Source organism: Lepisosteus platostomus, chromosome 2, assembly GCF_059453375.1.
Source record: "Lepisosteus platostomus isolate fLepPlt1 chromosome 2, fLepPlt1.hap1, whole genome shotgun sequence".
Taxonomy (NCBI): domain Eukaryota; kingdom Metazoa; phylum Chordata; class Actinopteri; order Semionotiformes; family Lepisosteidae; genus Lepisosteus; species Lepisosteus platostomus.
Window position 1 is genome coordinate 80,231,537 of NC_142612.1, and position 20,286 is coordinate 80,251,822.

At 43.8% G+C, this 20,286-nt stretch overlaps 1 protein-coding gene across 10 annotated transcripts in view; it reads right to left on the minus strand.

Moving 5' to 3' along the window:
• Positions 1 to 1,882: 1,882 nt before the first annotated feature.
• Positions 1,883 to 20,286, minus strand: part of mcf2l2 (MCF.2 cell line derived transforming sequence-like 2) — a 77,218-nt gene continuing 58,814 nt past the window's right edge. For 5 of the 10 annotated variants that reach the window (XM_088621909.1, XM_088621938.1, XM_088621900.1 and 2 more), the window contains exons 22-34: positions 19,062 to 19,283; positions 17,193 to 17,285; positions 16,061 to 16,139; positions 14,771 to 14,840; positions 13,421 to 13,533; positions 11,011 to 11,106; positions 9,871 to 9,954; positions 9,198 to 9,269; positions 8,151 to 8,240; positions 7,660 to 7,775; positions 7,132 to 7,247; positions 4,948 to 5,039; positions 1,883 to 3,863 (exon numbers count right to left, since the gene is read on the minus strand). In XM_088621909.1, the coding sequence (XP_088478035.1) occupies positions 3,763 to 3,863; positions 4,948 to 5,039; positions 7,132 to 7,247; positions 7,660 to 7,775; positions 8,151 to 8,240; positions 9,198 to 9,269; positions 9,871 to 9,954; positions 11,011 to 11,106; positions 13,421 to 13,533; positions 14,771 to 14,840; positions 16,061 to 16,139; positions 17,193 to 17,285; positions 19,062 to 19,283 (1,344 nt within the window). In that variant the 3' untranslated portion in view covers positions 1,883 to 3,762. The remainder of the gene's footprint in view (positions 3,864 to 4,947; positions 5,040 to 7,131; positions 7,248 to 7,659; positions 7,776 to 8,150; positions 8,241 to 9,197; positions 9,270 to 9,870; positions 9,955 to 11,010; positions 11,107 to 13,420; positions 13,534 to 14,770; positions 14,841 to 16,060; positions 16,140 to 17,192; positions 17,286 to 19,061; positions 19,284 to 20,286) is intronic. The other 5 variants (XM_088621919.1, XM_088621955.1, XM_088621947.1 and 2 more) reach the window with 5 other exon arrangements.

Consider the following 20,286-nt stretch of genomic DNA (forward strand, 5'->3'; position numbering starts at 1 on the left):
GGACGAGAGGCCAGCCCAGGACCGGAAGGGGATCTTCCGGAAATAACGTCCCCGCGGTTCCCATTGGCTGGCGCTTTCAAACCGGCTCGCGTGCCCGAGTGCCCCAGTGCGCGAGCCTGCAGTGGCGGCGGGCGCGGTTCGTCTCGGTAGGGTTTCTGTCAGCTTGTAAACATCACGGTTCCGAGCGATTGAATCAATGTAGCTAGGACAAAAGTATCATTAAAAACACAGGAGGGCTTCACATGAGTGGAGGTCCCGTCGACCTCGGTGGGTGACTCAAACTCGTATACTAGGAGAGACGTTCTTACACAAACGTGGCCCTCTGGCCTCTGTATCCCCTGATGGTGCTGAAACGCACAGGTTGCATCCCCGAGTCTTCACATGCTGGTGTTGAACTGGTGCAGCATGAACCTGCAGGTCACTTGGCATCGCCGGACCCCAACGCTGACAGCCCGAGTGTGCGTGTGTGCATCTCTGCAATCTGGATTCTGTCTTTTGCTTTTACTTCTTTCCTTTATAAAAACGTTATTGTCGTCGACGTAGAACATCAACACGGATCAGATGCTATGGTTTTAATTGCATAAAAAAATGCAGTTTTACTCCATAGGGTGGTGGACACTTGACAGGGCTGTGTTCGCTGCAGTTTCTGGAGGGTGACTCTGCAGTGTGCTCTAGGCCGGCCGAAGAGTCTGCACGACTTCGCCGCGGAACGTTTCTCAGCTTATTACCCGGAGACTATCTCGAGTGAATGATGATGGGAAAGATGTGTTTATTGTACGAGGTGACCCCAGAAAGTTGATTCTTACAGCTTTCTCAGTTTTATTGCTGTAGACGCCAGAGTATCCGCTCAAGGTGCGCCACAAGACACGTCTAGGTACTCTGCTTCACCTTCACCCTGCTGACATGGATTCATCTGCTTTTTCCACTTGCAAAATACGATACATTCGTTGGAGACTCAGTCTGCATCAAAGTTCCCCACATATGTTTTTATTTGAGAGTCAACAAAAGCACCAAGAAGCCATTTTCAGAATTCTAGTATCAAAGTATAGTTTTGAATGCCCATTATTTAAGTTTTAAAAGCTTGGAAAAGTTCATTTCACGGCACATGAAAACATAAGTTAACATAAGTTAAATGTATTCTTGTGAAGGAAAAAAGGAGTGCAATTCTTTATTTTGTTAGCCTAGGAAAGGAATTAATGATCACGTGTTTGTGGAAAAAATCATTTTGTGTCAAACATTGTTTTTAAAAACCCTACAATTTTATAGTCTCATTTAAATGTATTATCATATAGTTTTGGACACTTAACATTATGACTGAAGACCTCACAATCACAGACACTGCAGATATTTTTTTTTTACAAGATTAATTTCTGAAGCATACATATAAAACACATTTATCTGTGTGTTTTCTACACAACTCTGGTGCATGAAATCTGGTGCCTCTTTGTGCATAAATGAGACGGGGAGGCCGAGAGTGGGGTTTAATTTATTCTGGTTTGACGAGAGCGTCGGTGCTGGAATGAGGAGCCATCCTTTATGAAGGCCTGTAATGAGGAGGCAAGGCGACCGGCTCGGATCAGCGCTAATTTGGATCAATGATGCCACCCGCCAGCTGACACACTCAATAGTGGGAACAACATGTAAAACTTTACAATGTGCATATCTTTTATATATAATTTAATCCCGACAGAAGAAAGCAGATAAAAAGTTAGTACCTACCACCAACCGAAGGAATACATTACGCTTTAAGGCCCACATTAATGGTCTTTTCTGTTCCTCGCCGGAGCAGCAGCTGACAGCACAGAGTTATAATGATGTGCTGTATGCATTCCACTGTACCTGAATGGCATCCATCATGAGCCGACAAGAAGACACAGACACCTTCTTTTAACAACGCATTGTAATTTCAATATGTTTAAAAATGTACAGAAAGGTCATTTACACAGTATATCCAATGACATTGCTCATACATATACAAAATGCAGTTTGCAGTCTAGGATTCCAAGTTTTTTTTTTTATCCTTTCAAATAAATACAGACAAAAGTTAGCAGAAGGAGCTTCACAATTTCTGAATGAAAAAGACTGTGCCTGAATGGTCTGCCTCAGTAGAAATGCTTTAAGAAACATCAAGACAATGCAACACCTTGATTTTGTTTTTGGTCACAAAAGTAAAGACCAGAATTTTAGGGTATCTCTTTTTACACCACCATTAAAAGATAAAATTACATTCAATCCACTAGAACAAGTAGCAAAATCAAAAGGCCCCTACTGTAAGTTCTCAGGCACAAGTCCCACAAACACCTTGAATATGTTTTAACAAAACTGCTGTAATTTTGAAAATAAAGAAACATTCCTGGTCATCTATCATAAAGCTTATCATTGACAAGTAATGGCTAGCTCACGTAAAGGAGTTCAGGACAATTCGTAATGCCCATGTGAAGCAGAGTACAGTGAAGATGAATTATTCTGCGTTACAAAAAAACTGATACGAGAAATTATATTTGAAAATGATCAAAACCTGAAGTTTATAAACTACTGATAATGATCTGTTTAATCAAAATGTGCGCATGACTTTATTCTTAGCAATTTGCTACACTTGTCTCGTTATGTATGCATCACGTCTTCATGGCAGCTAACTAGCAGCCTCTCACTGTGACAGTGTTCCCAGCGTAACAGTGTATTCTGAACGCAAGAGTGTTTTGCTCTTGTAATGGTTTTCTACAGTTCACATTTTACTAAACATTGAAGAGTATGTCTAGTAAAAATGCTAATATCCTGACACACAGAAATATTTATAAAATATATATATATAACATATGCTACTCTCAGATCAAACTGAATATTGTGGCTGCGAGAAGTACACGAGAACTTCACACAAGCAAAACACTAAGCCTGAAAACAAATACAGCACGTTCAGATGAAATATAGCCAAGAGTGAATGCTTCTTCAAAAATGAGAGGTAAACCTGTACTGTTCAAAGAATTACTTTTCTCACAGATGGCAAGTCACAAATAACTTTCTATTTGGTGACTGGTCTTTGTCCAAAAGTGCTCAGTTTTCGCAGGACGCAGAAATCCATGCACCGCAGACCGGATATGGCCTGTTTCTGCTTGTGCTGTTCTTGTCCATATTGCCAAAGGAGAGGAGAGGGAAACAGTGACACCAACAACCACACAGGAACTACTCACAACATCACCCTCTCCCTCAGCAGAGTGTTACAGTCGCCAGGCTGGAGCGCAGCTAAACACAGTGAGAACCAGAGCTGCAGGGCCTTTATCTCCGTCGCCACACTATCGATGTCTGTATTCAGGCTCAACAGACGCTGACAGACCTGGTCCTCTCAGCTGTCCCAGCTTGCTGTTGCAACCTCCTGCCACACACGCGGCTCTGCCGAGTTACAGCCAGGAAGGGAAGGAGCAGCGGCACGTTACTGGAACTGTGGAACGGAAAGGCACTGCAACAGCGCTGAATCAAAGCATAAAGCACCACTTTTTGTGCTATTTCTTCGCCTGGAAGGAGAGCTTCTGTACAGGACGTAGCAGCTGAGAGGGTGTCTGGTTTACTACCCAATGGCAGCAGACGTAGCAGCTCTTTGGACAATACAGGCAGATTGGAACCTGGAGCCTTTAGTTACAATAAGCAAAGCAGCTTCCGCTAGAGGACTCCTCTGGGAGGGTGGATTGAAGGCAGCCTGCAAGCTCCAGACCCGCGTGGCACACAAGAAAGCCAGAAGGTGAAAGACGACTGAGAATCCCCTCGGTTTCAACTCCCAGCCCTCAACTCCGTCGCCATCTGTCCAGCGCGCTCGCTTTCCTTCTCTTCCGTGTCGGCGAGAGCGGCCGTGCACATGTCGCTGAAAAAATCTGGAAAGGGGAACGGCGGTTAAGAAGGCGGAGAAACGAATGGCAACGCGGCGTTTTGAAACGACTCTGTCTGTGCGAGACAGCAGGCGGCCGCTGCAGACGCTCGGGAAAGCGCACGGTGTTCCTGCACGAGTGACAGCACTATCTAACTTTACTGTCCTGGGCTGCTGGGTTGTTCTCTGGCTGAATACACTGCAAGCCAATGCAGTCGTGTGGCCAGGCCAGTCCCCGGGAATACAGGGATGGAAATGCCAGACAGGCTCGGGGGAAACCGAAAGGTTCCAGAACAGCAGGATGTAACAGTGGAGGAGACCTCAAGCTACCACCTGACTCAAGCGGGGTCTCGGGCTCGGCTCCTGGGGGGCCTGTTGTCTTCTGGGTTTCGTTCCAACCTAAGGAGTCGATTAAACAATTAACCTAATTATTTTCTGAATTAGACCTGTACAGGATTTTTGGTAAGGACTTTTTTACAGTTGGCTGCACAACACATCTCGCTTCATTAAGGTACAGCTACCTACAGTACAAATCACTTTGGATTCTGGTTAGAAGCATTACACTTATATAGCTAATTAAATAATTAGATCATGTATGGAACTGAGAACGTGGTTGGAACAAAAACCAGAAGACTCCAGGCCCTCCAGGAACTTAACCTGTGACTCCTGCTCTACAGCAAAACACACTGAAGGGATACAGGCTGTTCTCAGCTATGGGGGCTCTTCTCTAACTGTATCATCACAACACCTTCCAGGGTCTCGTGATAAAAACAAACACATTAGTACAATACAAAATGGATATGGTTCCATTTAATCTATTTCACACCAATAAAGGATGAAAGGCACTTGTTATGAAGAGTGAAAAGAGCCAAGCCACCAGGAAAGTAAAGACCATGAATATTGCAAGTAAGGGGTTAGCAGAATGGGAAAAGAGACAATGCATGCTGCACTCATTTAGCTTTCAACCTGCTATTTAGTTCCCTGTTTTTTATTTTAAATATCTCTACTACATAACGTATTATCAAATACTGTGGGCTGCAACCTGTTTCACTAGCTGTTACAAATGGCATTAAGTATTTAATAAGATGTACCAGTATTACTGTTTATGTGAACTCCTCCTGCAGACAGCAATATGCTGGACGGAACCAAACCTGTCTTCTCAGTTAAAAGGGTCTTGACTAGCCTAAAATACGAAAAAGAATGTTCAGTTCAATTGAGGGCTTACCACAGGGGTGGGTTTCAGAGTGATCATTGATTTGGATTAGAAGAAGGTGACTCATTGACATGAATTTTCCCAGCAGACTTTTCAGAATCAACAACTAACCACACACCAGCAGACACAAGAGTAAACTATTTGGAACCGAGAACAGGAGGCACTTCTTTACGTTAATGTTTCTTTATTAGCCCTATACAATTTCTTGCATTAGGAATTCATCTTTTCGCATACCCCAGCTTTTCTCCATGGAGACACAGACAGGGAGAGAGGCTTGGGGTCAGAGCGCAGGGTCTGCCATGTTCTTGAAACTGTTATCATGATCACTGGATTAATTAACTACTAACTACCAGACAGCAGGATGGGCTGAATGGACTCCTCTCATTCTTACAAATGACATTTCCTTGCTTAAAAATATTACTCACTTAAATCCACTTCGGCTCATTTATAGCCCATACAATTTAATAAACAAATGGCATTTCACAATTTTACTGTATTTCCAGTTTATTTGTGCACCTTGAGTATTTTCACTGCATTATTGATCAGATACACTAAATTTTTTAGCTATACTAAGTTAACCGCACAATTTAGTAGATTTTGTCGGTAATGTTCATTTTGTCTTCCGGGTGTCATTCTGCAAATCCTCTCTTACAGCTTGGAATCTGGCTTTGAAGTGCCAGCAGGCAGAACACAGCGTTAATGTGACCGACAAATTTAGCAGGTGCACTGTCCTAATTTCAGATGTAAACACGCAGTTTATTCTGCAAGCATGTTCTGCAGACAGTCCTGTGAAACACGCCATGGAGCTGAAATATTATGTAGGTACAGACTATCTGTCACTAACTGATGATTCTGTTCACCTGTATACATTTCAATGGGGACAAAATATACATATGCAAATAAAAAGGTCAATTCAACTGTGTTGTAGACTGTCTGCTTTTTTTTTCAGATTTCAGAACCTGAAAAATTGAAAGGGTAACACTGGCGTAGTCTATAAAATGGACAATACCAATCACCTGTTTATTTTTTGGCCTTGCATTTATATTCTAGATTATTTTTGGTAATACAAGAGTTACAGAATTAATCACAGTTTTAAAGAAATGTATTAGTAGTTTCATTAGAAAGGGTGAGGAAGAGTTTTGGTTTAGCACCAAATCCAAAAGATGCAGATGAATGAAGATTTTTATTAAATAAGTAATTAATGTGCACAGTGTGATGAAATGTGGACATACTCAAAATAAATAAATATAATAACTAAAATGTACCTTGAATGCAGTATGAGACAAAATACTGTTGCACAAGCTCTATCCCAATTTAGAATGGTTTCTTAAATCCAATTACATTGGCAGTGGATTTTGGAAAGTTCTTCTATGTTTATGACAAAATGAACCTCTTCCAGTTGCAAGAGAATACAATTCACAATTCTGTGATTTAATATACTCTATTTTCATAATTAGTGGGGATTTTGAAATTAATGGCTGAAACCCATGGCCATTACATGTGCATGTTTTCAACATAAAGTGTTTTCATAATCTGTATTAATTTACACTTTATGTGCTTAGTAAGTGCAAAGTTAAGGACATTAAAGAGCCCCTGTCAGGGCCAACATTACATTTGAGTGGCTAAAGGACACTTTACAAAGCAGTGTTTCCAGCACTCCTGATTTCTGGATTTCATGTTCATGTAAATTAAGCATGGTTGAAATATGTTTATCACATTCATTTACTGTTTTGCTGTACACCAAGTTGCTGTACAGTACTTTGAGATGAAATCATGAAAGTCACTAAATGATATAGACTGATAACATATTGAGTGAGTGAAACTTGGTGCAGAAGAATAAAAAGCTCCATCTATTCTATATTTTTATACCCTTTGTTTAAAAATCCGTGAGGCACACAGCGTCTCCTTGCTGTACTAGTGAATAGGCATGTTTGCCCACCGTTGGGGAGAAAGAGGAAGGGTGTCTCTTGCGAGTGGGGCAGTGCTGTGTGCTTCTGTACGAAATGTGCTCTGCGCCCAGTGGGAGCCCTGTTATGAATGAGGCGGCTCTCTCATCACTCACCAGTGTCGGTTCTCTGCTTCCTCCAGAAACTGCACTAAATCTCCCGACTCCAGAGACAGCTCCTCCGATGTTTTCGCCTCGTATGTCAGCTGAACTTGAAAAAGAGCAGGGTCCCCCTAACAGAGGGCAGGAGAGAGAGAGGGAAGGCAGAGGGTGGTGATTTAGAGGTGGTGGCTGTCACTTTTTCTCTCTTTAAACACCAAGAAACATTCATCTCCATTGACTCCTTACAACAATGGAGACCAATTATGTACTGGTCCCATTAAAACAGATCTGCCTTCTCATACATCAGCACAATTATAATTGAAGCCGAAATTCTGTCAATTGAGACACAAGGGAGACCTTCTGTGCTAATCCTTTTTCCCTTTCCTTGCCTTTTAAAATGTCAAGTACTCAATCAGCGCTAATGAGGATCCAGAATTGTGAAAACAATTAACAAAAGTCTTCGGAGGGGTTTCTGAGAGCTTACCAGGAATGCACGTGGGAATAAGAAAGTTCACCTGGTGAGCTGCACGTAACCACACTTACATTTTTACTGTTGGGCTCCTCTGCATCCGAAGAGTTGGACAGTTCCTCTGTACTGGAGAGGATAGTTTCAAAATCTTCGTAGGTGTCCGCTGAAGAAATATGCCTACTGGTCCACCCTTTAAGATAAACAAATTGACACAGTAAAACTGTGATGCTGCCCAGTACCAGCAGGGTATCTCTAGTACAAGCCTGGCAAGACTGAGCTCAATGAAACAGACAAGCCAGTGAACATCCCTTCCATTCCCTGAAATTTGTGATACTCCAGAAAAAAAAGTAAATTAGAAATGAACACATGGATTATGTTCTTTGAAATGTGCTGTAATGAAGATTCCTCCAAATAAAAAAAGGCATTGCAGTAAATGCTGCTGCTTGTACAGAATATCAGACACCATTGAGCAACAAAACAGGGAAAAACACCATGAGAAGAAAAGACATCACAGATTGAGTCAAGGCAGGTGATGCAGGACGAGCCTGTTGTAATGTTCGATTACCTGTTTGGGAGGCAGATCTAGGCACAGCAGAGTTTGTACTCGCAGTGCTGTGACGCTTGCTTTCAGAAGGGATAGCGTCACGCAAAGTATCTGGGAGGGAAAAGGAAACCTTACAGAACAGCCGCAGAGCCAGCGATGGATCATTCCAACCACTCAGATTCTAAACTTTCCTACTTACATCAGAAACAGAACCAACTTGCTGCTGCATTAAGCTGTATGTTTTGTTTTTATTTCGCAATACATGTATCTGTGGTTTCACAATGATATTTATCATAATATAACAAGTTGTGCGTAGTAGGGCAGACGAGAGCTGTTCTTAAATCTATAGCTTTCCCTTGTGACAGGACGCTGAGCTTCCTGCTTATTCCTCCTTATGCACAGTGACTCGTAGTGCATGGGAGAGACACAGCATCCCTGAGGAAGATGATCCCTCTCTCTCCCACTACGGAGAGATGGAATGCAGATGCCCTGGCCAGCAGCAAGCCCTGTCCTGGAGACTGAAGAACAGCGGGACCAGCCCTCTACGCCCTGAATCTCTGGCCCTGAAGCCAGCAATCCAGCAGTTTTGTCCAGGTTCCTCTAAATGACCACCTGCATCACATGTCTAGAAAAGCGTCACATTGGTCCAGACCGAGCCTCAGCTGGATCCAGCTGTCTTCAGCTGTCTGTGAGTGAAGAGAACCTGCAAAACCTGCTGGACTGTGAACTTTGAGGGCCAGAACATGATGCCCCTTCACTGCCTGAGAGTGATAGCACTTCCCTTTTGCTGAAAGCACCCTTGGTGTCCCCTATGTGATCCCCACACCTGAGGAAGAAAGCAAGCAACACCCCCCTGTTTCAGAGTGCACCATGCCAAACAATAGATAACATATTCCACAGCCAGGGACAGCACAAGCTAATAGACATCATGCACTACAGGAAGCTGAAACAGGTAAAGACATCCAGTATACCAGTATCACCACAATACAGACAACACAGCTCGAGCAACACAGACAACCAGCGAGCTTCCTGTCCCAACAACATGCATGTGGACGTAAGGAGCAATACCTTCGTACCCCAGCGGGGTGGGGTCACTCTTTATCTCATGCCTCTTAGCTTTTAGGCTAGAGGCAAGGGGGCCTGAGCAGAGCAGCACACATTAAAGAGAAAGAGACACAAACGTGTTGACACTGTAAATTAGGCATGAGGCAAGGTGTACAAGGTCAAAATTATATTGGTAGAAAACATTGTTAATTCCAAATAACAGAAATAAAAGCAGGACAGAGGTACAAAGCCATATGATTCTTTTCCTTCGTTCTTACACATAATGTACAATTTGTATACATTTTAAGTAGCCCTGGATAAAATCATCTCCTTAGCAAATAAAACATATGTGATAATAGCAAATAAACTGTTAAAGGTAGTAAAATTAGACTAGGAATGTTTTCTGAAAGTACATTCAAGATGTCAGCTTATCCAAAACCGCAGCACTGGGCACCAGTGAGATTCTCCATGTTGTCTGCGGATGTTTGTGTCTGTCCATGCATGTGCATGTGGTAGTGCTTCATTGTATTTATACGGTACATAATTTTCATTTCTCCAGTTTTGCATTTGCTTGCTGGCTCTGTGCAGAAACGACCTCGGCGACAGGTTTCATTTGTCCCCTAACAAAGGACCTGTCCTGTATCTCATCTAGGCTCTTTGCAAGCACTGTGATGGAGAACTGCTGGCAATCAGGTACCTTTTGTGCGTCTAGTAGCTGAGGCACTGATAGAGGACGCTAAGGAGAAGCGGCGTGTGCCATCTGCCTCCTTAGGCTGGGATTCTAAGGCGAGAAGCATGGGAGGGTTAGCAATTAGTCAGCCAGGGAAGAGAACATGAAAGCTTTGTGAACAGTAAGCAGCAAGAACTAAATGAGGCGCTCACACAATTCAGCCTGATGCTCCTCCACTACATCTTTTTAACAAAAGCTAGCTTATCTGCTGGAGCACGTTTCTGACCCGAGCTAGTACTGCAGTGGAGGTTTATTTAATTCTACTTAATAACCAAGTTCAATGGATCTGAGCGTCTTGTTAGTTGCTTTCAGACCGGCAAATATTTAATAATGGTAAAGACAGTAAAAGCATGAGAAATGGCAGATTCTCTCAGCAGCTGCTGACCCACAAGCACAGATGAAGAATCAATGCAGAAAATGCTAACGAGATGAAATTATTGACAACCGAAACTCTCCGGCTGCTGTTACACCAGCAAACCAAGTATAAATGTGTCCTTTCATCTTCATCAAGTATTTTTCCATTATAAATAAGGTGATGCAGAATTATCAATGCCAAATGAGTGATGTTAAGCATGCTAATGTTTTGATTTACTTAGAAATTCTAAAAACATGGATTAAACAAAACAAATAGCCTTACTAGCACAACAAGAACATCGGGAACATAAAGAGAAACCTGCACCAATCTAAATAATCTCATTTGTGTTATAGCTCTATTAACATTCACAAATAAGCTTTATAATCTTATTCTTGGATAGCTTTTTTAATTAATAAAAAGCAATATAGAAGTAACAAAAGAAAGGTTGGTTTTGAACTAGAAAGGTTAGAAAGGCTGGTTTTGAACTGGTGCTGGAAAGCGCGTTCCATTGCAAAAGTTCAACTTTGCCACTAACTTTAAACAGATAAACAGCAAAGCCTTTTGCTTTATATTGTTTTTTGGGTTTGAATGATCTTTGTTATTAAGGGAAAAGACAATAAATAAAGTGAAATCCAGGACTAGAAAGACAAATCAAGGCCCTGAGATGTGTGGAGGATGGAGCTGGGGGAGAGTGGACAGGCGACACACAGACCGGGGTCAGAGGTCACCCCGAATGGGCGGCCGTGCTTTACCTTGAGCTTGAGGCCTGCGGTTGGAAAGACCCTGCAATGTGAAGCGCTTTTTAGCAAGAGCGGAACGCTCAAGATTATGACTGGCGGAGGCATCGGCTAGGAGAGGAGAGGGAGAGGCAGAGGTGAGGCAGGACAGGACAGTGCCAGAAGCTCGGGGTACCTCGCGCCAGCGGCAGCATCCAGCAAAGCCTTAAGGCATGAGCAGCATTTCCAACACGCGCCTTCGCCTTGACCCAGGCACCTTTCACCACTGGCTCTTGCAGGGGTTCTTACTGTGTGCCCTGTGGGCTCCTGTCTGGGCAAACTCGTTCATCTACCCCTTGAGCTTGCACCCAAAATAAAACCTTCATGCCAAGTCAATCCGAAAATCAATGACCACTATCCGACTTCCTCGGGATGTCTTCTTCTCATGCTACTGGAAGTGCGGTTTGGAAGCAGTCAGTGCTCTGGCTGCTCAGGCCCTGCTGCAGCTGTCTCCTGCAGCCTGCTGGGAAGGGTCGTCATGCTTTAAGGCTTGGCTCTTGCCAGTCAGTAAACACTTCTCAGCTAGAGGTGATAGTACACTGTTGCCAGCGCGAGTCATTTCGTGCCTAACTAGTGAGCCGTGAAGGAGAATGCAAAGGCATGGTGAAGCCCACAGGACTAGAGAAATGCGAGACCAGGCAGCAAGCTCTGGAAATAAAGAAATAAAACCGAAAAAAAAATCTAAGGTCTCCCTCGATTCCTGCTGCTCCAGTTGGATGATATCAATCAAGTACATCATCAAATACATCAAATGGCAAATAAAATAAGCATCAAAAGGACTGACAACATTGAACACCCTAGAGCTGGAAAAAAAGCAAATCAGTGCAGCTCTGGAATTGTAAAATAAAATTAACAATATTTTAAAATTACTATAAAAGTTTGGACCTCCCATTGAAATACAACACTTTTCTTGAAAAAGTGTAACTTGGCTTTCTATATGTTAAAAAAAACCTCATACAACAACCATGAGACTTTTGGACTTCATGAGAGGGATGAAAGTGGGCACTAGCTCATCCGACGTGTACGAGGACAGCTGTATGAGGCCTTAGATGAATAAAGCTGTTGGCCAGAGTTACATCAATGGGAAAGAGAGGACCCACTGGAAACCAGCACAGTGGGTCCTGACCTGCCTTCAGCAAAATAAGCCCACAGATCCAACCAGGCTTGAAACTTGCATATTGGATATTGGTTGGGTCCTGTGAACGTACAGATCTATAGAACAATGGTACAACGCTTTAAGAGCCATTGTGCCATTAAACTTGAGACTGAATATCGAAGTTGATGCCTGAATAGACAAAGAATAAATCATCTCGTTTACTAATTGTCTTCGTTTGGCAGCACGTTCTTCAGAATAAAGGCACTAAAGTGAGATACCAAACTGAAACATCTGATTGGCAATCAATAGTGAAAATGCCCTCTTGCTTCCTGCATTATTTGCCAGGGAGCATGATTTTAAACATCTATATTCTGCAGCATAATATTCTGAGAAAACAAACATTTTTTTTTGCACCTCATTTTCAATTCAGCAAATGTAAAAAGCCCATGACCCAGTGTTTTATATGGGATAATGATCTCCTTTCTTGCACTCGGGAATATCGAATACCTTAGTACAGGGGCGTGGACAGAACTCCCCTGGTCTTTAAAGAGAGACTGGCTGCTCCAGTTTCACTAAAGAGGGGAGAGTGTGCTGACGGGCTTTTCTTCAGTGTCTTTCTGAGTTCTGTTGGTGAGCAGTGAGTGACACAGCTCAGGTGACACCTAGCCAGCTGTCTCTAAGACAGGAGTTCAAAAATAGCAGTACGTAAACACTATAAAACAAAGGCATTCAGGATGTTTGACAAATCAGGATTAATAATGTGAGGGCAGTGCGGTGGTTCTGGAGCTAAGGATCTGCGCCTGTGGCTGGAAGGTTGTTGGTTTGTATCCCGCGGCCGGAAGAGGAATCCTACTCCGTTGGGCCCCTGAGCAAGGCCCTTCACCCCAACTGTTCCAGGGGCGCTGTATAAATGGCTGACCCTGCACTCTGACCCCCAGCTTCTCTCCCTGTCTGTGTGTCTCATGGAGAGCAAGATGGGGCATGCGAAAAGACAAATTCCTAATACAAGAAATTGTAGATGTAGATTGTATATATATATTATCTAATATATATATATAATTTCTTGCCAGTCTTGTCTTGCCATTTTCTGACGGCACTTTCAAAAGTTATCTGGAAATCTTCTGGAGGAATGGAAAACAGGTAACAGCATCACTTCATTTTGGGACACAGTCCCGGATCATTGGCAGGGCGTTACCGGAGCTTGTCGTGCTCTGCACCAGGGTCTCCGGGCCAAGCCAGACTGCGGGTTCTGTTCTGGTTCTGTGAGTGTGCTGTGTCGGCAGGCCCTACCTCTCTTCTGCCTGGTTCCGGGACTGGCGAGACCACTCCTCCGGCTCACACTTTCCGGGCTGGAGGACTCCGACTTAACGCTGTCCTGCTTGAAAGCCGATTTCCTAATTTTTCTGCAAAATATTAACCGGTGAGACGCACACATTACTGATCAGTTCAACAGTCAAATTCTTTAAAAAAATGTAAAAACTGTTTCATTATTTCTTATGGGGAAAAATTACAATCCGTTCGGGACCACAAAAAGGTCACCTCTACTTTTACCTTTTTTCACCAAAAATGACAAAATAAACAATAACAACTCACATTCATATTGCGGTTTGTCTTTTTAGTAATAAAAACAATACTGCTTACCTAGTTATACCCAAGTACAGTACTATACAGTAACCACTTGAATTGCTTTTTGTGTAATTACATACGCACACTCACAGTTTTCATTTTCTGAACACCTTCGGGGTCCATGATAAAGTCTAAACCACAAGTTTTGCTACACGAAACGTAAGAGTGCACACAACAGCAAGCGGCACTCGGAGAAGGATGCGACCTCCCAGCTGAGGTCGCCCCCAGTCCCAGTCTGAGAACAGGACGTAGTCTGTAGACCACAGCAGCATTGGCAAAGACGCTCATCTGACCAAACAATGGTTATGCACTACTAGCTGTGGGTAGGTAAAATAGATCTGAGCTACTTTTGGAGGGGCACACATTTTTATTTGGGCAGGAATGAGTGTTTCCTGTCCACCAGTGCACAGCCCTGTGTCAATTTGCAAATAGGAAGTGATATAAAACTACCAAAAAGATTACAAGAAAGCAAAAAAAAAGAATGAAGAACGGCAATTTCGTATTAGCTGTGGGCCTCTTTATCACATTCCACCCAGTTTTGAGGATCTACAAATTGATGTCGTGCTATAAATGTGACTTTATCTTGTCCCGGATTTTTTTTTCCTGAGGCAGGTTTAGGGAACCTGTATTTTGAAAGGCGCTGCCAAGTCGGCGTCGCTAAATGCCGCTCGGTAGCCTCACGCTGCTGCTCCTCCCTCACCCATTAGCGGAGGGTGATGTGTGCATTCAACATGGGACGATTTCCTCGTCACTCTCTACGTTTGGTTTCAACATTTTTCTTTGCGTCGGTTCTTCGTTGTGTCGAAGCTGACTTTCGCTATTCGAAATGCGCGTAACAATTCACTTGCTTCGTAGTATCCAAATTTTCATAAAATGAACAACCGTGAAAAAGGGGGCATGTATAAAGGTGGTGTGCTGTATCTCTCCCCTGGAAAAACCTGTCTGTCCGCTTGGTGTCGCTCTATTCCCACTCGACAGAAAGCGAAGCAGCCCCGAACAGACACAGCGCAGTACCTGGCGTTGGGCGTGTTCATCGGAGCGTGGTAAACATTCTCGGTGATCCTCTGGTGCAGGTGACTGGCCTCTGCCAAAGGAAACAACACCGAAGCTGACTTCCCACCTTTGTCCTGACGTTCAAGTCAGTTTCCCCACACAGAAATGACACAATCTCTCCCTCTTTAATGAAAGAAAACACAGCAACGTGGTGCAAAAATAAAGGTCTCCGGAAAGGGCAAACTATCTGGGAGGGAGAGAGACAGATACTTGATTGTCCACCGCTGTGGAAATTTGTCTTTGCCTCTTCCATAGAATTACAAAACACAAGCAAAGCATAAGAATCACATAAAATCACAGCAGCAGTATGTGATACAGAAACAGATAAACAGATGGATATATAAATGGGGGGGTACATTTACAGACATTCATTGAGCAGTTTTACTGCAGGGGGGACATATAATTAATTTGAATAATATTTGAATTTGGTGCCCTGTACTGTCTCTCTGATGGGAGTGTTATGAATTGAGAGTGGAGTGGGTGTGTGGAGTCAGCTGTGATGTTCCTTGCCATTTTAAGAACTGCATTATGATATAATAATAATAATAATAATAATAATAATAATAATAATAATAATAATAAATTATTTTTATTATTATTATTATTATTAATAATAGGTGGCTTCTCAAAGCACTTTACAGAATGACAACAACAATAAATAAAAAGAATACACAAGATAAAACACAAATACAATACACATAGGAGACTGTGGATGGTGGTACTAAGTATAGTAGGAGCACAGGGGTAAAGAATGGAACCAGTGAAGTAAAGGCTCTTCTAAAGAAGGAGGTTTTGAGTCTGGATTTGAAGGAGTTTAGAGAAGGTGACTCTCTATCCTTGGGCAGAGAGTTCCAGAGCTTGGGGGCATAACAGGAGAAGGCCTTGTCACCCTCAGAGTGCAGACGGGCTTGGGGGATATAAGTCACAGAGCTGGGGCTGCTCTTTCCGAATTATTTTTCCTGCCATTTTCACAATCCTGGACAGTTTGGTTTTGCTTTTCAACCCCAGGTTTCCATACCAAACTGTCCTGTTAAATGCCAGGATGCTCTCAACAAGGCTTTTATATGCCACCTCTGGGACATTTTGACTAACATTAAAGTTCTCGAGTCTTTGAATAGAAAAAGCAGCCTCCGATTTGCTTTCTCAAGACTGTTGTCTATATTCTCAGTGTAACTCTGACCAACAGTCGGCACTAATCAGGTCAGCCTGTCCTTACTGGGGCGCTTGCTAGCGGCCGACTGGCAGAATTACCTCGGCAGGCTTCCAGCTGGCCAGTCAGCACCTTCCTGATCTCCGACACCCACAGATTCTTCACGTCCATGGAGGGGGCCTGGCAAGAAGGGGCAGGCAAGGCTGTTACAAGTGCGCCCCGGTGCTCCAGGGCCCGGTCCTTGAGCTCCTAACACTAGAGACTCAAAGCTAGAGCTTTGATTCGGGCTGGTCCTTCTGCAGGATGCCCGGCCTTGGTGAGTTGCTATGTGCTCACTTTCTAAAGCAAGGGCGAGCAGCTCCCATCCTCACAGACCACGCCGGCTTCTCGTTTTCATTCGGGCTCCGATTTTAATGACTTCCCTAAACTAACTGTTTAGATAAGAAGTTGAATTACCTGTTTCATGGCTTCTGGAGTGCTGGAGCTGTGCATCCTTGTTATAGAGCAATAAAGACTTTAATATTAGCTATGGTCCCTTTAAAGCCTTCTTTTAAGCTATTTGCCGGTAAGCGAAGTGCCTTGATATGGAGAATTATCCCTGAAGAGCCTGAAATGGGGATAGCAGGTCCCATATCTCAGTGCAGCCCAATCTCTCTGTTGCAAACAAGCGTTCTTCACCCCTTCAGTGGTTCAACAGTGCCACACAGTGGTCAAAAAATGGGTGTTTTTCAATTGATTTGTTTGCTATCTATTGGTTCTACCGCCAGGAAATTTTAGCAAATAAAAAAAAAGGTAAAGCAGTAAAGTTGGGGCGCAAGTGAAGATAATTAAGAAATACTAGGCAATGTGTCTCCCTCCTGAGGAAACAGGCAGAACTCCAATGCAGCAGGAATGAGCATGATTCTCAAGGTTACACAAGGACTTGTACACTATAAGTCAACAATGAGGTTAACAGTATCACTGACCTTCATATAAAACTGGCAACTAAACTGTAATCAATAAGCATTGCATTTGCAAGTCATAATCTTAAGTCATAAGATTTCAGAAGCAATAGGTGAGTGTTCAGAAGAATCCCTTGTGGTATATTTGTGTTCGCACAATTATCATGATAAATGTTAAATTTGCAGTAGGGACCAAACTCATTGAAATCTACAGAAGCAATGCAAGGCGTTTCCACCTCGACACACCACTGCACAGTCCGCATAGGTCCACTGGCGCTCATGGAAACCATACCTGGATAATGTAGACCTCTTCTCTGCCGCTGTACCACACCTCGAACTTCTTGTTGTCCCCCTTCACATTTTCCGTGATGCCAACAGCACTCATCTGCACCAAGAACACAAACCATGACAGCTCTTATGCCGCAGCTGACTCACTACAGTGTCAGTGGGTTTGCACAACTGCAGGCCTTCTCACGACTGAAAGCGTCTGGCTCCACCAGCATTTTCACAGGAAGTGTGACCAGCATGAACTGTGCTCTGAACACGATGCTCTAAATGAGGAACACTCCACAAAAGACCTTTTGCCTCAGGTTAGGGCATGCTTTCAGCCAGCATTCTGCATTCTGTGATTGATTACTTAACTGACAATCCATTAACTTTGCTTAAGTTCTACAATGGGACAAAGGTTTCTAAAGTAAAGATTACCTCTTCAGCAGTGACGGGGGTGTCAGCATGCAGGATGCTGGATCTAAAGGCCTGTGTTCGTCCCTAGAGATCCAGGGACAGGCCAGGAATGGGGGCTCCTCCTTCTCCTGAGCTTTGGTTACAGTTACCAAGCACATTTTACTTTGCTAAACTGATACTTTGTGTAAAATGTTAGATCACATATACCTTTTGCTGTATACCACTTATTTTTCATCCAGAATGACCTCATTGCCACAGCACACACGCCCTCTTCCATGTTCATCATCTCAGCGATTTTCCACTCCTGTGCTGGGTGAGCCCGGAAGCTCGGCGCCCCCACAGCATGACAAGAATCTATTATTGCGCTCAGCCTAAAGAGAATTACTGCCTAAATACAGTAGCTCTGTGTTTTCTTGGGGGATCCTCTTCTACATCAGTGATCACCATTTCTGGTACACAAATCTCTCTCGTCCATGAACAGTCTTCATCTCACGAAAGAGCCCCTGTCTGTGACCTTATTTCTCTGGGAATGTAATAATTCCTAAAAAAATGCTTACCAGCTTGGGCAAGGCATAAAACCTTAGGGCGGTAAATTTGAGCTGTTCTCAAATTTATGATGGTAATTTTGCACATTGACTCTTGTTTTAAATTTCTCTTGCTGTGGTTTCACCAGTGCGTTACTGTTTTTTTTTACTGTACTGGAACCTGAGGAAACCACATTTACTATACTGACATATATAGATAGTATTGTTATGGTATATCATGCCTTTCCCTTGTTCCAGCGCAGCAAAGTCTGACAATTTTACAACAGCAGAACCACAGTAAGACGTGTAGAAATCACTGCAGCACTGTGAGAGACGTTCTCTTTCCTCTGAGCCCCACAGCCTGCCAGCAGCCTTACCTGGAAGATTAGCTCAGCCGTCTTGACTCTTCCTATATCAAGCTATGATGACTGAGGTCGAACTGGTCCCACCCCTAACCATGACACAGATCAAACAGACTTGCAGGCCAGACCTGCCAGAGTGGCCGTACCTTCGTCAGAAGCCCCACACGACCAGGGAAACGTGAGCTTCAATGTGAAATAAGCTTGCAAGGACCCAGCTGCACACCGATAGCCGGGCCCAGCAATTGCAGGGTGATAGAACTGCCCGTTTCATGTTTTGTCGTCAGATCATTTACATTTTATTTCCCTAGTGGCTCTTACGTGACTACAGTGACAGTGGAATAATACAAGCCATTCTTTGTCCTGCTTTGATTTCTTTTAAAATTTCAAACGAAAGTCAACGCCTGTACTGATGACCTTGTTTTGAAGAGGCCCGCTGGGCCGTCCTTGCCGAACCTGACTGACAGGGTGCCTGGCTCGGTTTCCCTCGGCTACGGCAGCCCTGCTAGGCGCCCGCGCGCGTGTCTCCGGAGGAGTGGGGTTTCCGCCAGGCCCAGCGTGGAGCGATAGCGGGGGAGCAGGGTCTTACCGCACCTTCAGCGAGTGCTTGTAGCTGTACGAGGGGGTCTTCTCGTGCCCTTCGGAGGCCTCCTCGCGCTTCTTGCAGAACAGCAGCGTCTTGTTGTACAGGAAGAGGTGTCTCTGCATGGGCTTGAACCGCGCCAGGTCCTTCACCTTGTTGTGGCCCTTCTTGTGGTCCGTCCACACGTTGAAGGAGCCCTGCATGAGGAGCTTGCCCAGGTCATTCAGGTTCCCCTTGAGAAACAGGGCAGAGCGGCATTTTATCAATGAAGCTTGTCACGAGGACACACAGCGGGAAGAGCCACAAGCAAGACACGCTTCCTTGGTATTTAGGAGTTTATCCATCCAAGGATCTCATCCAGTCTCTTCTTGAAGAAGAAGACAGGGCCTCTTGCACAATGATTTTGTAGCTTGTTCCCCACTCCTACCTCCCTTTGTGTAAAGACATGCCTCCTCTTCCCAGCTTTAAAACATAGCTGGCATTTGTCAGGCTCAGGCTCACCCCAGGGGGGTAAAGTTACAGGTACAGTCCAGCACGTGCACTTGCTGTGAGGGTGTAGCTGTGAAGAAGGAGGATATATGAAGTTTCTTAACATGCTGGACTTCAGTGTGGTGCATTCCCAGTCAAGGGAGTTTGGGCAGTTAACAGATATGTTTTTTCTTTAAATCTACTTTTGACTTTTCATGTGCACAGGAAGCTAGCAAATTTACAGAACCCACAGACTCGCACAAATGTCAAACCATCCTGCTGGTTTCCTTTCTTTCGATTCCTTGCACTCTAATAAAGTACACTGACCCCCCTGTGTGGCTTATCTGTAACTGAATCTGCTTCACTTCTGCTTTGCAATGGTAACTAAGGGTGACTTTGCAACGAGAACAGCAGCTTCTCCTTCTCTGACAAGTTGATTTGTTTTACCTCCTTCTAATTGTTTATGTACAAGAGGTATACCTCTGTCCTGAAGCAGGCCAAAGCTCTTGGTTTCTAACAACATGAAACAAACAACACTCCCATTCCTGTGTAGCGCTTGAAGGAAAATACAATTGCTGGCTGTCTTGCTCTTTTCCCAAACTGCCTTTCAGTCATGCTATCAGTTTTGCCTGGACAAAAACCAACTGTAAATAAAAAAATACAAATTACGGGATCGACATTAAATTTCAAAGCAATTTCACAGTTAACATAACGAGCAGCAGAAATTAATAAGCTGCAACGGAAAGGTCACTTGTCTCCACTGTTGTT